This window comes from Acanthopagrus latus, chromosome 11, assembly GCF_904848185.1.
Source record: "Acanthopagrus latus isolate v.2019 chromosome 11, fAcaLat1.1, whole genome shotgun sequence".
In the NCBI taxonomy this organism is placed as follows: domain Eukaryota; kingdom Metazoa; phylum Chordata; class Actinopteri; order Spariformes; family Sparidae; genus Acanthopagrus; species Acanthopagrus latus.
In genome coordinates this window covers 6,776,172-6,794,342 of record NC_051049.1, presented here as the reverse complement: position 1 = coordinate 6,794,342, position 18,171 = coordinate 6,776,172, and the positions used below count along the sequence as shown (strand labels likewise).

General features: G+C 44.2%; 1 protein-coding gene across 4 annotated transcripts; it reads right to left on the bottom strand.

The window, feature by feature from the left end:
- Positions 1-863: 863 nt before the first annotated feature.
- Positions 864-17,315, bottom strand: cpeb2 (cytoplasmic polyadenylation element binding protein 2). 4 transcript variants are annotated; one of them, XM_037115679.1, is made up of 11 exons: positions 15,963-17,315; positions 13,519-13,788; positions 9,651-9,741; positions 7,326-7,376; positions 6,108-6,131; positions 4,392-4,562; positions 4,213-4,302; positions 3,943-4,061; positions 3,712-3,826; positions 3,332-3,513; positions 864-3,042 (listed from the first exon to the last, which is right to left on the bottom strand). In XM_037115679.1, the coding sequence occupies exons 1-11, from the start codon at positions 16,866-16,868 to the stop codon at positions 2,815-2,817; spliced, it is 2,247 nt and encodes a 748-aa protein (XP_036971574.1). In that variant the 5' UTR covers positions 16,869-17,315; the 3' UTR covers positions 864-2,814. The 4 variants fall into 4 exon arrangements, with proteins under 4 accessions (XP_036971574.1, XP_036971575.1, XP_036971576.1 ...); XM_037115680.1 differs by lacking the exon at positions 6,108-6,131; XM_037115681.1 differs by lacking the exon at positions 7,326-7,376.
- Between the last annotated feature and the right edge of the window lie 856 nt (positions 17,316-18,171).

The following is an 18,171-nucleotide window of genomic DNA, read 5'->3' as shown; positions in this document are numbered from 1 at the left end:
ACATACAGAACAAAGTAACAGTGTTCAACATAGAAAATAGAACCTCACAAAAAACAGCACGAGTCAAGTGTTACAGGTGACGATATTCAAACATGTTCGCATCATGAGAACTAAAGCCACGGGGGAGGTGGAGGGGGCGGTGGGATGACGTTGGGGGGGCTCGCTCTTTAACTCTCACCTCCGTCACGTCCTCGCGACATCCAGACTACATTAGAATATATTAGAACATATCAGATTTTTTTTTTTTTCCTCTGCTCTACGCATTACAGAATATAGATAACTTAAGACCACTGCTTCACGCTACATCGTAAATAAGCAATCATGAAAAAATAAAAAATTTAATAATAAATCATCTGTAGGATTATAAATAGGTGGAGGGTTTTAAGGAGAAACTGCACTGAAATCACTTAAAACTGGGGGAGGGAGAAATCAAATGTGTGTTGGGGGAGGGGGGGGGATATAGAAAAGTAGTGCATAATATATATTATAAAAAACATATTGAAGGGCCAGTGATGGGTAAGTAGTTGACACAAAATAATTCAGTTAGACGACTCAACCATGAAAAGTAAATGAACTTAGTCTCGTTAAGGTTTAGTGACAGCACACACTTGACGCCTGAACACCGATACCGAGGAGCACACACGTGGGGGGGGAGGGAGGAGGAGGCGTGGAGCACAAAAACCACGACAACACGACACACTTTTACAGTACCAGGCAGACGGCTGGGCCACCGTCCTCACAGAAAGATTGTCCCTAAATTGTGTGGTGTTGTTTCTTTCTTCTTTTTTTTTTTTTTCCCCTAAAGAGTAATTCAAGGGTCACGGCGGAAAAACAGACGAACAAAAACAAAGAGAGGAGAGTTGTTTTTTTTCATCTTCAGCGCGACCATTCGTCGATTCACAGAGCGAAAGTCATTACAAAATGTTCAAAGGATGCTTCTTCTCGCAGCTAAAGGATAAGGTTTCCTCCCCTCCCCCCCAAAAAAAAGAAAATTCAGTCATTTCCTAGTTGTTTTCCACGGCGCAGGAATATAAAAAGATGGTTCGAGTGTGTTTCTTTTCCTGGATGATTCAACAGAGAGAAAGAAGCACGTGAGATGTCACGTGCACTCTTCATTGCGGTCGTTGCAGCATCCTCTTCACTCTGACTTCATGCTGACGGTTTTAGCTTCGCGACTACAGTGAAGACTTTGGCTTCAAAATAAGTGGGAGTGTGTGTGTGTGTGTGTGTATGAATAACGTCTTTTCAGATTAATTTCGGGATGCTGCAACATTGTTTTGCTGTAAGGCTATGAACCTTCACCTGACTCTCCATCAGCACAGGGGGTGAAGTGGATAATAAGTGAATTTTCATTGTTTGGGTGAACTCTTCCTTTTCGATCCAAGCCGATCGAGTCTGTTTGCGTTCGGTCTGCTGTATCAGATGAACCTTTGGAGCCTTACAAAGATGTGGAACAGGAAGGGGCGAAGGCAGGAGTGATTCTGATGTTTAAATTCTCCTCTACGTTAATCTGTTGGTAACTAAACTAGAGCCTCAGTGTACACTAGAAAAACAGTCACACAGCACGGGGACGACACGAACACAAACCACTGAACACCACTCTGCTTCTCGACAGGTTTTTTTTTTTCTTTGCCGTACGAGCCATCACGTGTCACAAAATGATGGCGTCCACTAAGTCTACAGGAGAACCAATATCACTTTTTGTATCATGTAAACGGATCAAACAACAGATAAACATCAACGCATGCAAGTTTAAATATGTTTTTTTTTTTTTGTCTTATTTAGCTTTGTCTGATTTTTTTTCCCTCTTAGGCATCTGTAATAGATGGTCATGCTACGAGACTTGTATGTCTTTAGTTATGATTTCAGTGGTTTGTTTTTTTCCTCTCACATCTAACTATAAATACGTTATTTGTGTAACTAAGCCTATTGTCATCACATGCACTTTCCACGGCAATGGGGGCCATTAGTGGTCGAGTGCATACTGCATTTCATTTTACATGATTCTGGTTTATAAATGGCATTAAATATAATACCTACACATTTATTCATATATATGTATATATAGCAGCAAAGCTTCTAAAATAGCTTGTTAAGTATAAATGTTGAATACAGTTAGCAAGAAACCAGATTTAGTATTTTGAGGTATCCCTCTATGGGTCAGTATGAGCGCAGAAATAACCCTATCGTCTCTGTTTGACTTTAATAAACCCTTTAAGAAGAAGAAAGAGCCCATGGTAACATTTAAAAAACAACCGTTTTGTTTTAGCGGCAGAAGAAAATGTGTCAATTTGTATGGTTCCTATCTTTTTTTTTTTTTTTGCTACCTTTGGTTAATGACCCGGGGCAGGCGTCGACATTAGAGAATCAAGGTTTTCCCAGAAACAAGTGTGCACTACACGCACTGTTGGGTGGCTAGCAGCAGACAAACAGACAGACAAGCTGCCCCCATGCAAAAACATTCCCGTATCTACTTTAAATCTCACATACAAAAATAATAATAATAATAATTATAATTAATAATAAAAAAACCTACAAAAATCATCTCTTTTTAAATCTCCTCTTAGAAAAGATGAAAGTACCACAAAAGAGTTGTAGAGTTGTCAGAGCCTGAGATGTGAGGGGGGTTTTGGTGAAAAACTGAGGCTTGTGGTGTTTGGCTGCTACAAAAGATATATAGATATATATAGTATATACTGTATAGTGTTACGTACTCGGTTATACTGATAGCTTAGGAGAGCAGGAGAGGCAGAGCGATGCTCTTCTTCCTGTGGGCCAGTGTTTTCGTTTCCCACCATGGCTGTGGTCGCGTCTCTAGTTCCAGCGGAAGTGGATCTGGCGTGGACGGTCGGCTCCCTCCTTCACCAGGGGCTTGTGAAACTCTCGTCCGGCGCGGGAGTGGATGTTGGCCCAGCAGAACTCGCAGTAGTACTGCAGACAGGTGACGTTAGCGCAGAAAAAGGGAGCGAATTTCCCTCCACAGCGAGCACCCTGACACTCATCGCACAGCTGATCGTCCAGAACGTAGGGCTTCACCTCCACCTGCGTGCACACATTTCAGAGAAGATGTGCATAAATTCACACGGTACAAGACGTAATGTGCGTGTTGATGAAAGGCCACAGCTTGTAGCAGTAGAGACGGGGGAGGAAGCTAATTCAATCAGCCCTAATCATCTTTTGCTCACCATGGCAACAAGCTGCTGCTGCTGCCACACACATACACACACAGACACACACACTTGCATTCACACACTGCGTGAATTACACATCCTAATGATGAATGATCCATACACACTTTATGAAAAATTTGTTAATGGAGGGGAGGCTCTACCCGCTTGTCAATGTCTCCGTGCTGCAGCTGAACGAATCTCGCGCTGATGGCGGCGATGTAACTCTGCTGATTGGAGAAGGCCACTCGCCCCGCACCCTTCGGGTACTTGAGCTCCGGGTCGGTGTCGATCCCTGCGTAGCACACTCCGCCGTAGAGACGATCCATGATCATGGCCAGCTCAACTAGTCATGAGCGAAAAGAAAGGTAGGAATTAAAAGAAAACAATTAGACGAGTGAAAGCAAGAAGAAAAAGGTGTGGGAGGATGTGAAGAAATCACACCAGAGGGGGTGAGAAGGATCGGGGGAGAAGATGATCATCCTGAAGTCTGAATCTACTTAATCTGAATTACTCGAGGAGAAACAAAAGGATGTGTACTCACTCGCTCTGAGGGGACGGGGGACCCCTCCCACAAAGATGGTCTTGCGGGGATCGAGGGGCTGAGAACCGTCCATCACAAAGTCACTGTCGCTCAGGTTCCAAGGGCGAATTTGCACCTGGAGTAAAAGTAAAATGTTACATTAAATTCTTCTTTGTCCTGGGAAAATGAACAAAAACAGCACTGTGTCTGCTCAGTGTTTGCTGCTGCCGCTGCTGCCGCTGCTGGACTCACCGGTTTGTCCTTGATGGTGGGGCTGGAGACACACAGGTAGAGCTTCCCATCCTCCTCCATGCAGGCTTCAATCAGAGCCTGCACCGAGCTCTCCTCCTGGAACAGCAGGAACGCGTATCCTAGGAAACATACATCCACAGCGTCAGACTGTACGATCAGTGTTATCAGTGTTCACCGGCGCCTTATTTATAGGCATCAGAGCTTCACAGCATCCACGTTTAGTAGCCAAAAATGTGTGTTAATATGGAGGTTTTCTGCCTTTGTCGATACCTTTAGGTGGAAAGTAGGATTTGCTCTCTGCTTTGTGGGGCCAGTCCACCACCAGGTGACCAAAGCGGCGGAAACTTGAGGTTATTTCATCTGAGGGAACAACAATAGACGGAGAATGATTAGAGAACACAAGAACCAGCAGTATAAAGACATCCCGAAGGAAGTGTTGTTGTCCTCACCTTCGTCTATGTCAGGGGGCAAACCTCCCACGAACACCTTACGGGAGAAACGCTCGATGCGCTCCCCGTTCTGGTGGGGGTAACAGTTAGGGCCAAGAACTCCTGGGACACCCTGGTTGCCGTGGCCATCATCGAGGAGATTGTCATCAATAGGGAAGAGGGAGGAGCGGCCTGGTGGAGAGAAAAAGGGCAGTTGAGGCGACGGCGTGTATCGGGCGTTATCACAAAACACACACAAGCCGAAACACAAATCACAAACTTGTTTTTCTTTAAAGCATCAGCCTCTCCTTTATGGAATCCCATATCTCTGCCATGGCAAGGACAAATGCAAAGATGAGGCTGTCAATAAATTTCCGCTTTTACTGCAGTTTTACGCCGGGCGGGTGGTTGTGAGACAAAGCACCAGCTCAAAGTGAGGAATCACTCGCTCAGCTCGGAGCAGTGCGGTAAATAAAGCAGGTGTGGAAAAGCAGGCTGTGAGGAACAAAGCTGTTAATAACATCACTGAGCGGTATGGAGCCCCAGAGCGTTCACAGTAAAGAAGTGATTAACAAAAATTTGAGGAATGTTTAAAGAAATTCTTAAAACATTACTCGATTGTATATTTCATTTCTCACTTAGAATTTTATCTAATTTTTGGTTTGTATATTCAAAATGTTCTTCAAAGGTTTTTTTTTTCTTTCTAGATCATGATAGCATTTCTTCCGATTATTTCATGACACTTTTCTTTTATACGGTCACTTGGATGACAGTTCTGCTGTCACGTCTTGAGAAAATTCAACAGCTCTGACCAGATTTAGCCAGTTAGGTCCAGTTAGCTGGAGCGACAGCGCTGTCAATCACTCACCCAAATTCATTTTATTTCACATGTTGTGCTACATTTGGTTTATTTTCTGTAATAAAAAAAAAGAGCTTTGAAAAAGTGATCTTAAGGAACCATCTAGCTACTGCACAGACACCAACTAACACTTCCTTTTTATTTATTTAGCTTATCAACGCTACCTAGCTGAGGTTGTGAAGTGGATTTATAACTCAGTCAGCTTTAAGGTTGAGATGAAGTGACATCAGGTTATTGAGACCCAAAGTTTGATAGCCAATGGGAAAATAATAGGGTCCAAATATATGAGTGTGTCACTACATTAAGGTTCCCGAGATGTGAACAGGAGCCAACAGCAGCTAGCTCGTACAGCTAACACTTCGCTTCTCACTTCCATAAGCTGAAAGGTTGAAGTTAGGTGCTGTAGTTAACATATGCAGCCATGTTAAGCTAAGGCTTAAAAGCTAAAGACATTTAGACACTGTGCCAACCTTGAGTTGGTTGATTCAGGATAACGTTAGCATTGCGCTTTATTTTGAAATCAAAACAGACTTTTGGAGAGTTGTTAATATTGAACATTCATATTGACTTTGGGGCTCCATAGAGCAAAGGTACAACTGCCACAGCACTTCAGATAAATGTGACCAAACTTGAGCACCCTCTGGATACCAAAACAAAACAATCGTCTGAATTGTAATTTTTTTTTTTTGTGTCTTTGTCGTTTTTTTCAATATTCAGTAATAATTTGGTAAGACAACGTCTGTATCTAAAAACATCACGACAATTTGAAGTGGGACTCCAGACTTGAGACCTCAGTTTGGTATCCATTCAAGCAACAAAGCATGCCACACGAGAACACGCCACAAGGAACAAGACACGTTGTAGAAAGCTGAGTTTACCTCGACGTCTCCCATAGCCTCTGGCTGCATGAGGAAAAGTACAGAGTGCAGGTTTCAGCTACATAAACATTTTGTTTTTTTTAAAATAGTACATGTAACCTCTACGGACTTTGATCTGCAGTTTTGTCATGACCTCCTTATCTAAACATCCATAGTCAGTGTCAATTGTTCATATTTAAACAACCTCCTGAAACCCAGAAATGTTTTTTTCATCTTGACATGATAGCAAAAATACCTTATATCCTTTGTTGAGGACATCAAGACATAAAATTAAGATATGAAGTTGCACATTTATGTGTCTTTTGCTACAGTGCCTAGACAATCCCACATCAAATAAATATACAGAAACGCCTGATGTCTTTACAGATGTGAGTATAAAAGCATTTCCTGTGTGAAATCAAAATCCCTTCTCTGCCCTGAAAGCTCATTTATCTCCTCTGTTAGACAACCCGACTTTCCTTCTTTCCGTAACACATCTGATGGAGGCCATTTGGAAAATCAAATGTCCAATTCCACGCATGTTACATCACTGAAAATCCCTGGATGTCCTCTGTCAGGGACATCGAGGCTCATCTCAGCAACATGTCTGAACTTTGGGCACGCGAGCCGCCAACACAGGACAGAAATAACCGACTGATAAATAAATGCTGGGTCTCAGGAGGCAAAGGCACGCTCACAATTATTTGCCAATGCTGTCTGACCCAGATTCGTGTCCTGTTGAGACAGTTATAAAACAAGATTTTATTTGTGGCCACATGTGAGTCTGCAGGGCTTCAATTATTCTAAGTGGTGCTGAAAATTTACATTTCAATGAAGGGTGTTTGTGGTGCATTCAAGGTCCTCAGGTGACTTTGTATAACGACGGAAACGCTCTTAATCATATGAGCGCTGTCACAAAACCATTAGCATCGTAGACCTTGAGTCTGACGATGCTACACGGATGGTAACGTCACAAAACATTAGAAACAATGATGTTTACAGACACGACGAATGGCACTTGATCCAAACAAGAGTCCCTTCCACATGTTAGTCACCACAGTGAGACTGGTGAGTGTGTCTAATGAGGCTAAACGGTAACTGAGCTGAGTCTCCAGCTCTCGTCGTGCCTCCACTGTTAATCTGAGCGCCGTGTGTCATATTTTACATTAGTTATAAAAGCAGCTGGATGGAAACACTTAAAATACACAACAGAGGGAGATGATGCTGAGAGATAATTACCATTGAGCATGAGTAGGCCGTCAGCCCCGGGGTTAGGGCATCCCACACGGCCTGACATGAGAAACACACACACACACACACACACACACACACACACACACACACAAATAGGGATGAGACACGGAGCAGATGGAGAGGACAGGGGCGAGCCCGGTGTGTGCACAAGGCGGCGAGAACACACACAGACGCACAGACACATAAACAAACACACAGAAGTACGATGCCTGACGGTGAGTGTGTTACGACGGCCCTCTCACGTCTTCTCATGTCTGCTGAGAGCGCCGCGATCAGCAGAAAGAACAAAGCTCTCCGTATCTTCAGAGACACCTTTAGTTGATATTACCAGCAAGATTTGGCAGAATTTAACATTTTGTTTTCATCAACAGTAAAACAGTAAGACAGGAGGTTTTAAAAACAAGAAAAAATGCATCATTTCAGATTATAACTGAAGAAATCTCTCATTCAATTCCAATTTTAGTTGCCTGAACATTATCTTTGAGGTTTGGGATTCTTGGATGGCAAAACAAGCAATCTGTAAATGTAAATTTATACTGTAGGGGAATCTTTTCTTTTCTTTTTTTCATTTTATCGATCAGTTTAAATCAATAGATTCAAAAGTTATGAATTCGATATCTTGGATATATTATTTTCATCTGACTACTGTTGTTCATGACTTTATTGCAATTTCTAAAATAGGAAAACGTTTTGCTCAGAGTTAAAGGTGTAAAATGTAAGAACTTGTGTCTATAGCGTTAAAAAAAGTATGTGAAGAAACACTGAATCACTGATGACATTCATGAGTTGTGTCGCACAGACATCTCTTGAAGTTACGTAGCCATGAGCCAGTGGTTACTCTGGTGAAATGCTGCCTCCTATTTGTTTGGAGTACAAATTCAACAAATTGGCCAAATCTTACATATTGTACATTTTAGTAATTGTTAACACATCACATTTGCTAGTTTTTTGTTTATATACACAAATATAAAAGCACATATGTGTCGATTTTTATAGCACCTTCCAGATTAATCCAGATAATGACATTGGTTTTCGTAAAAAAATGTGACAATACCGGGAAAATAGGTCGAACCTGTGTGTTGCTACTGAGAGGTTCATTCTGACTATTTGCGTATAAACATAAATTGGTTTAATACTAAAACTCCTACATATTGCGCATTTGAATACAGTTAAAAAAAAGTGTTATCCCAAAAATGAATTATTTTTACGACAAAAATTTGACAAAAGTAAAAAAAAAATAAAAAGGGAAATTATGAACCCGTAGCACTGAAATGTTTTTGGTTTCTGAGGTATTTTGGAGCTGCTGGTCAGGATACTGTTGTGTTAGCCGTGTCGGTGCTATAAATGGCAGAGCCCACCCCTCGCAAGCCCTCCTTCCCTCTCATCTCCTCTCTTGGCTGTCATGCACAGTGCGATCACGTCTAAAATTAGTCTAGATCCCCCTCTCTCTGCTGTGCACACTGGCCCATGTCCTCTCCATCTGCTCAGGCAGACAAAAACAAGAGACTCACCCGAGAGAGGGAGGCACAGGTTGAGTTCTGATTTTAACGGGATCTTAACGGAGATTACAAATAATAAAGAAAGCTTTCCTGGGAGAATGTGTTGATGCCTCTACACATGCGCTAAGTGTTGTGATTACTGGGTCGTGTTTTAAAGTAAAAGTGTAGCTGGTGTGTGGGGCTGTAAATGAGCTGATGGCAGCCATCTTTAGGAGAGGAGGGTAAGAACAGAGCAGTCATTTGACACTGCTCCTCTGATGACAAGCAGCTGAGCCCAGGAGGTCAGGTCAGTGTCACACTACTGCCAAACCATGAGGAATAATTCAAAAGAAGCCCAGGACTATTCACAATCTCTATTCTTAATTTCTCTCCTCATTTAAAAAAAATAAATAAATAAAAAAAATCCAGGTCATGTGTGTTACGCACACGCCTGCTCTGTCAGAAAACATCTGGAACTTATTACAGACATTCACAGTGAAGAACCATCATTTCTCTCTCCTCCGCTCCGTCCCACTCCTTCTCCTCCTGTACGCTTCTCCCAGGTTAAGTAGCAGCAGGATCAGAGCTGGAAGGTCATGTAAATGTGCAGCTGGTGGCAGGAGTAGTATTAAGCTCTCAGCGGGGGAGAAAATAAGCTGGTGTGGGGAAAAACAACTCGGCACCAAGAGAAACGGGGCCTGTCGGACGTCGTGGTGCAGGGACGTGACAGGCCCATTTCATTTACACTCCTCGACACCGAACACGATCGCCTTCCCTTCTGACCCCCCCCAACCCCAAGCCGACGCAGACAGAAAGGGAAAGGCAATCTCACCTTTCATTGGATCCTGCTCAGCTCGCATGATGTCAATCAGAGAGCTCTCCAGGGAGTGCATGTTCAGACTGTCGTACATCCTGGTGCGGTCCTGAAAAAACAGACGAGTGAGAAGTGTGACATCAGACAAAAACAAACAACACACTTCTCACACACGTTCGTGATTTGGCTCACCAACGGTAAAGCCTCTGAAAGTGTGGGCATTTGGCTTAACATGTAGGAGATCGGAGGAGAGCGAGTAGCTCACGTTTGGATTAACATTCTCTCTCCGCGTTTATTTACTTTGGCCGTCTGAAGGTGTGTTTGCGAGCAGCCGATAGGACGGATTCCCCCAAGATCTCTGGACTGTTTCCCACAGACAAGACGGAGAGTGAATGGAAACAAAAAGCAGGAGCTGAGAGGGAGGTTATGAGCTCATCAGCAGGCCAGTGAGATACTTCTCCTTAACGAGCAGCTATGACAGACTAGTATGGTAATAATATGGTGACGGGCATACCAGGGAGCGCCTAACCTGCCTCACCACACCCAACGCAATGGAAACATAAAGGTCAACTTCATACTTTGACAGTGACGGAGCACAGGTTGTTTAATAAGCCTTCGCCTTTCTGTCCCATTTGTTTCGTTATCAATCTACGTATTAGACTGCGTAGCATTGGAAAAGACATCAAAATTGACTTTACATCCTCTGCTACAGTTCGTCCAAAGATTTATTTCATTTATTATTTCATTAACCATAAATAGTATCTGTAGCCACGCAGATGATTTTGATTTGATTATTCCCCGGTTGGAAATATTTGTCTCGGATATTTTTGCTACCACATCCACAAAATTGAGGGGAATAAAATTTAATTCATTGTGATTCTGAAACATCATCTCTTTCCGGTGTGTCTCGTCAGTGTCGCAAATGATTCTCCGGACGCTGTCCTGAGTCCATCTGAGACAAAGGCTTCTGCCAGCGTTGTCAACTGAACCGTCACAATTTTGTAGTTATTTCAGTAAACTGACCCTTTAAACCAAAAGAGCTGGATTGTCCCCTGGTCAGAAGGACCCAGTTTGTCGAAGAGAAAGAATCCTTTTTATTTCTGCGCATTTCTATTCCAATTCAAAAACCTGCCGCCTACATTAACCACAGTGCAACTCGATATAATCAACTTGACTGTAGAAATTTGGCAGCTAATGTAGCTTTGAGCTGCTTCCGTCAAACAGATATGTGAAGCGGGGAACAGAGATCGGGTTAGGGACCAGACACACCGAACCGACACCAAAGAACCTGTGTGACGGCGGCTCACTCGGACACGCTGCCAAGACTACAGCCGACGTCCAACAGCATGAAAGGAAATAACTACACTGGAGGACTGAGGACATACAACTTTTGTGAAGTTCCCCTTTAAAGGTCCGCTTTGTAAGAAAGTGGATTTTAGATACTCATTCCCAACTTGTCAAACACCGGTGCTCTGGGATTGTAAATTGGGTCCCTGAACAAATTATCAGCGTTTGACAAGTTAAGACTGAGACTCAAAAAACAATTTCCTTACAAAGAGGACCTGAAGAGCCACCAGTCAGATCTAAATGTGTGTCAGAAGACTTGTTTGCCTAAAGAAACGCTTTGGGAAATCACAGTTTCAGGGTTTTTTCATTCTCTTTAAGAATACAGTGTTTCAGGGTGATGATATGCTTTAACGGTAGAGAATTGCTGTGTAATCTAAAGAAATATCAGGGTTGACGAGAGATACAATCCTCTGAGTGAAAGTAAAAAGCGACTCCCGCCTCTCTTCCTACCTCTGTCTCAATCGTGACACAGCAGTGATGTGTCACCGACTGCCAAACATTAAACAGAAAGGAAGGAAGGAAAAGACTTGGAATCTAAAAAATTCTGGGGTCTGAGACTGTTTATGGAAATTAACAATCCATGGAGTCAGGCCCGTTTCCTGGAATAGGAAGCGTTGTTCTTCTTGGCACTGATATCACTAATAATTGGAGCTCATAGCAACAGCAGTAGTATTCAGCGACACCATTATTTATGTGATATCATTATTTTAGTCCGAATGAGTCACAGTAATGAATATGTGTTCTGGTCAAGGTCATTAAAATGACATTTTGTGTGGCGGCGCACACAGTAATTTATTCACAGAAAATACAGTTTAATGGATTTTTTCGGAGTAGTCAGTTAAATTGTGTCCTTCTGCGTGACAAACTGAACTCTGCGGTCGCTTCTGCTGGAGAAATACACTGTTCAGTACAGCAGCAGACAGCGCAGTAATTCTTAAGTGACAACAGAGGAAGCTTCTTACGTGCAGCCTCACCAGCCTGCTCGCTTTATTCTGACTACATATACTGCAAAAAAAGTCGGTAGAGAAATGATAAACTTCAGACAAATCAAGAAAATCTATCCGCTCAGATGACTATAAAACACTGCAAGCAGACTGGTATCTGTTTGATACAAGCTGACCGTCTCGTGTGTGTTTATGATGTGTGAATGTGAAATGAATTATGCTCTGTTCAATTCTGTTTGGATGCCACGCGCATGTCAAAACAACAATTTACTGATGTGTTAGCTGCATTAAATTATGGTGGCACATAAAACACAACCGCAAATAGAAAACCATTAAATCAGCAGCGATAGGAGCTACCTCCCTTTTTTTTTTTAGAAGTTAACGCTGCTTTGCTTTCTGCTTTTCCATTTTTCTGTTTTTCCATTTTGTGTTCCTGTTTGTGATTGAGTTATGTCATTTGCACTTCACAGCAACAATATCAAAAACAATAAAATAAGAGAAAAATGAAAGAAAGAAAGAGTCTAAAAAGGGCAAACATCCAAAACACAACAAATGCTAAGTGCCGGGCAGAATCACATAAGAAATAATGTAAAAATAGAGTCCACGCACACACATTTATCACCACCATGTAATGTCCTCGTCGCAGGCCGTTCTTCAGAAGAAGACAGAACCTAACATGGTGATGCTGAATGTTCTTGGGAGCAATTGTCTAACGTGGAGTCTATTTTTACAAATACCAAATAAACCACCACGTCAGTGGATGCCAGCCATGGTTACAAGTCGGTGTCAGTGTTTCAGCCTTATTTTGACCACAATTACTGATTAATCTAATTTAGAAGACTAATGGAGATGCTGTTGCTGTTTGGGGGGTTTAACACAAAGCCAAAAGAATCAGAGAGATGTGACAAAAACATGAACAAATGGTGAACATCTAGAGCCTGTGTCGGTGGAAAGAAAGAGGCACTGACTATAGTCTCCACCAGCATGTAATAGCCACTGATAGACCTCCCTAACAATGTTCCAAAAACACACACAACTCGGTGGAGATAACACGGAATAAGACGATCTTTAGATAAAGAGCTTCAGCTGCCTTGTTACCTGAAACACTCCAGCAGATCTCACCTACAAGATGTTAGTTTCCTGTAATTAATTCAGCCCAACCCCCGCCTTGTTGCACCTTTAGTAAAACCTGCAGAGTAAATCAATCCAAACTCCCCCCATCTGACTGAAATGCTAACAACGCCGGCTCCTTTTATGGTAATTTACTTCTACACATTGCTATGTATGTCTGCAGAAGCCTCAGCTTTCAGTCTCTCTAAAGTCTCTCTTAGTTTCTACTTCATCAAGGGATCTTGATTGAGTTCTTTCTCACACGCCTCCTCATCATTCCCTTTTGTTCTCTTTCTGTAACAAATGATTAGGTTCACGTAGGTTAAGTTCCCGTATGTAAAGCCAACTGCTTCTCACCAACAAAAAAAAAAGACAAAAAAAAAAAACCCACCCCAAACCCATCCACTTGCAAACACAAAACAAAGAACAATTATTCTACAACACCACCAACACCAGTTAACGCAGTAACAACCCAAAACATTTACCTGCAGGGGCAACAGAGTGTTGCTGTTGCTGTCTGTGCGAAACATGTTCTCCTCTAACCAGGACTTAGGCCCCAGTGATCCTCCAGAGCGTGGGAACTTGGGAGGAGCGATGACGTTGCTCGAGAAGGGCTTCTTCAGGGGCGAGGCGTGACTGACCGAGCCAGGTACACCCATGCCACTCCCTCTGCGGTGGTCCCGGCCCCAGGACATCCCCCCGGAGCCCCAGCCGTTCCCCTGGTGACCGCCCCAAGGAGACGGCTTCACCATGGGCTGTGGAAAGACGGGAGGTTAAAAAGGCCGCGTACATCATATTTTACTATCTATACATTATGTCCATTTCATCCTATCCTCTCTTCTGTCCCCGTCAGCCACAGCCCCAGCTTGATCTGCTCCTGTAACGGGTGGGTAGATAAGAAGATTTAGAGCTTTAAGTCTAATACTAAGTATCCCGAGCGCTGCGACACCGGCCAGTGTAAGTTACACACACACACACACACACACACTCTCTCTCTACCTGGACCTTGTGTCAACTCCTAAGCATATCATACATCCAATCGCAGTGGGCTTAATCCTGCGTGCTTTCACGTGAAAAATCTTACAACGGGGACAATCAACCTTCTGTTTCACACACACACACACACACACACGCACACACACGCTGATAATCTAAATTCCTTTTCTCTTCGTGTCAGCTGGGACGTCAGACAATGGGTGTGCTTGAAGAACAACCTTATTAAGATAAAAAAAAAAAAAAAATCAGGATAATCCAAGTGCAGTTAAAGAAAATGAAACCAACGTAGTTTGGTTTTGAAACAGACAGATGGAGGTTAAGTATGTTAAAAGCAGTAAGAAGAGCCACTGGAAAAAAAAAAACAGCATTTTAAAAGAGGATAAAATAATTTTCGCTCCGTGCTGCATTTTATGTATTGAGTCTCTTTTAAAGGTGCACTATGTAGTTTTCAATCAATTTTCTTTTTTTGAAATCTCTACACAAATTAAATAAACAAACTCTCTTTGTTTTCATGACCGAATTAAATGAATGCACAAACTGACCTTAAAGGACGACACAATTTAATTCTGTTTTACTTTGTTTATATGTGGCGGACCCTGCCACCTTTCTAGCTTCAAACAATGTTCTGCTAACCTTATTTTCCTCCGAGAACAGCTTGTTTGTTCAGTTTGGAAAAATAAATAAATCTGAGTTTGTGTTATTACCTCACTGATATTGTCGATATTGAAATTCTACATGGTGCACCTTTCAATGACGCTGCAACGTTTCCTTATCGAGTAATCTGCTGATTACTTTCATAATCAATAAACTATTCTTTTTGATGATTAAATAGCAAAAGATTTGTTGAAAATGCTCGTCACACTCTCGCAGGTGACGTCTTTAAAATGCTGCTTTAGTCAAACCGACAGCCCAAAACTGAAAAAAAAACCCCTCTACATTTACTCTCACGAATGACAAAGAAAAGCGTAAAATCTTTCACATCTAAGAAGCTGCAGCCAGCAAATCTCTGACACATTTACTTCAACAATCAATCGATTACCAAACAGTCACCATCTTGTTTTCTTTCCATCGACTAATCGACCGATTGTTGCAGCTCTGATCATGTGGATGTGTTTATGACAGGGTGGGACCGACAGAGCTGCTTGTCTTTGGGGGTTTTATGTAAATATATTTACATATTTAAAGCGAGGGGTTAAAGGTCGGTGAAACAGCAGCACCACAGCAGCACTATCAGCACCACCCAGTCTCACACACAAACACACACACACACACACACACACACACACACCTAATGTGCAAATCACATGAGAAACCCGATGCCTACAGGCCCCAACACCACCGCAGGAGCTGAACCTGCCATGTAAGCCTCTCTGTTACCGGTCGACTGTCTACCAGCGCACCAGCACCACACTAGTCGTCTTCATTTCTCGCAAATAAACATCCATTTATTGCACCAAAAGCCTTGTGAGCCTTTGTATTCCCACTGACTGAACCACAAGACAGGGATGGCCCGGCGCCCATGTGACTGCATCCCACTGCCAGCTTCCCGGAGAGAACAACAGCTAGATTCAGAGATGCTCCCTTGTTCCCCCTGATCGCCCCTCCCTCCCGTTCGCCTGGAGAGTAGTGACTTCAGCCCCCTGCAGACGACATGACAAATGCATCATGGAGGAAAAGAAACAGACTCTGAACTCTTGGGGCCTCATCTCATCACAAGATGCTCCCTAACCTGAGGACATCCCAGAGAGATGCCTCCCCACCCCCCCTCACAATGAACGACAGAGAAAAACCACATCTGGATTCAAACAGGATGGAGCTGAGGCCTGTTAGTGGTCATTTAAATGTGGGATCACTAATTAGCAGGAGGATAAATGAGACAGGGGAGCCCCCCCTGTCACCTTCAGGTGGTGTGTGCCCTACAGCAGCAGCTCACCTGGTGTTGGTTGTAGTTGTTCCTCTGCTGCAGGAAGGCGCCCTGCTGGGGGTGCATCTGGGGGCTGACCGGGGACCTGCGGCTCTGCGCCTGCTGAGGGACGTTCATCTGGGGCGAGAAAGGACCGCTGAAGCCCTGCACATTAATCCCGGCGCACGGATTAGCTGACACCGGCGAAAAACTCTGGAAGAAGGCCGGGTTGATGGAGGAGGGGATACCTGTGTAGAAGCCGTTGTCAGAGTCTGTGCCGGGCAGCTGGTTAATGGCGTTGGCGTGGATGGGGTTGATGGAGTTGGGTGCGGGAGGGGGCGAGGAGCTGGTCTGGACGGACCACGGGGTGCCGAACCCGGGGAGGGAGGGTGAGGTCGAGCCTACGCTGGCGCTCTGCAGCTCCTGGGTGGGGAGGTTCGGGAAAGCGGCGCTCAGACCTCCGGACAACATGTTGCCGGTGCTGCTGCCGCCATTGCCATTTATATGGTGGGCGATGGGGGAGTCCATTTGGATCTTGTGTGGATTTACGGAAGTGGGCGATGGCGACGCAGCATCAGCTTCAGCCTCCTCCACTGGAGAGCCGCGGGGGTCGGGCTGCCTCTGCGGCAGGTGACCGAACCGTCCCTGGGGTGGGGGCGACTGTGTGGGGCTGAAGTCACCGTGCTGATGTGTTTTTCGTCTGTGCTGAAGGTCACAGATAGACTGCGGCGGGCAGAAATGATCTCTGAAAGCTATCTTCTGCTTCAGATGCTTATAATCCGGCGTGAAGGAGCTCTGCCGGCTGCCGTCGCTTTGGTTCGGCTGCTGCTTCCCGGATTTGCTGACCGCGCTGCTGCTGCTGCTGCTGCTGCTGTGCTTTTCCTCGGCTGACGGGGGTAATTGCGTGGCTGTCACCCCCACAGGCTCATCCTGCATGTTTTGCTGATGCGCAGCAGCTGACAGGAACAGCGGGGACGGACGAGGCGACGCCGCCGAAGGGCGAGAACCGGGACGCGACTGGCCGCAGGAAAAACCGGCCGGACGAGGCGTAGTATCCGTCAGCCGCGTGAAAGACACCGAATATCTGCTTTAATAATGACCGAATATATGCGTTTTTAGAGATATATTTACCCTCTGTGTCTGACTGAGGTCTCTTTAACAGGAGGGTGTCTGTGAATAGGCTGTAGACAGAGAGGAGGGGGTCCGGCCTGTGCGCTCACGGCTCGTCCTGGTCGTTATCTCTGCTTTTTTAACTCGGTGATATTACCTTTCTGTCCGTCCACCGAGATATTTCGGCCTAGGAGTTAGGCTAACCTAGCCTGTGCGGTCCATTCCCGTCCGACCGAGCTACCCCCTCCTCTGGTTACCGGCTGTGCTGCTGCGGCAGAGGATTAAAGATCCCCGACTGAAGCTACGTCACGGCCGCGTCACGCCCCGGTGCGCCCGCCTCCAGCCTCGAGCCCGAGCTGCAATACAGGACCGCATTGTTTACGTCATGCTTTCATTATTCATAAAGTGCAGTAGGCCTACACCCTCACACGGCCCCGGGAGGCGGCCTACAGCCCGACTAATCACAGCGAGAATGTCATTAAAAACCCCGCAGAGACGAGTCTGCTTCTCATTAATGACGATGTAATGACTCAATAGTTGAGCTACAGTGTCATATGCGGAGGAATCGGGACATTATGTGGGCGAAAACATCTTGAATAGTGTTAACATTGTCCATTTAGGATAGTTAATGTATAGTAAAGTATTTCATGAATACATTTAAGACATTTCCTCGATTTTTTCCCACCTTTTCAAACTCGGAAAAAAAAGGCAATTCAGACCCTCCAAACTGGAAAAGAATAAAAGAAAAGAAAAAGAGAAACAGAATTATATATATATCAGTTACTTCCTATTCAGGATGATCATGAAAACATTTTTCTGAGGACAAACATCCCATTTGTTGCAATACATACATAAATAAATATATAAAATGCTTCCTCTAAAACTCCAGCATCACCAGACCACACAACGTGGCACCGTTTGTTTCGCCGGCTGCCCATCAGTATTCAGTCCAGACCCGTCGTTCGTGCGTGCGTCTGCGCCGGCGTCACTTTACGCACAGACGCCAACAGCTAAATATAGTTTTTTTTTTTTTATTTTTTTTTTTTTTATGTCAGCGCGTGTCAGGGGAGATGAATCTTCATCCCTGTTCTGAACTCAAAGCTGACAAGCCAGCCGGCCATATGATCTG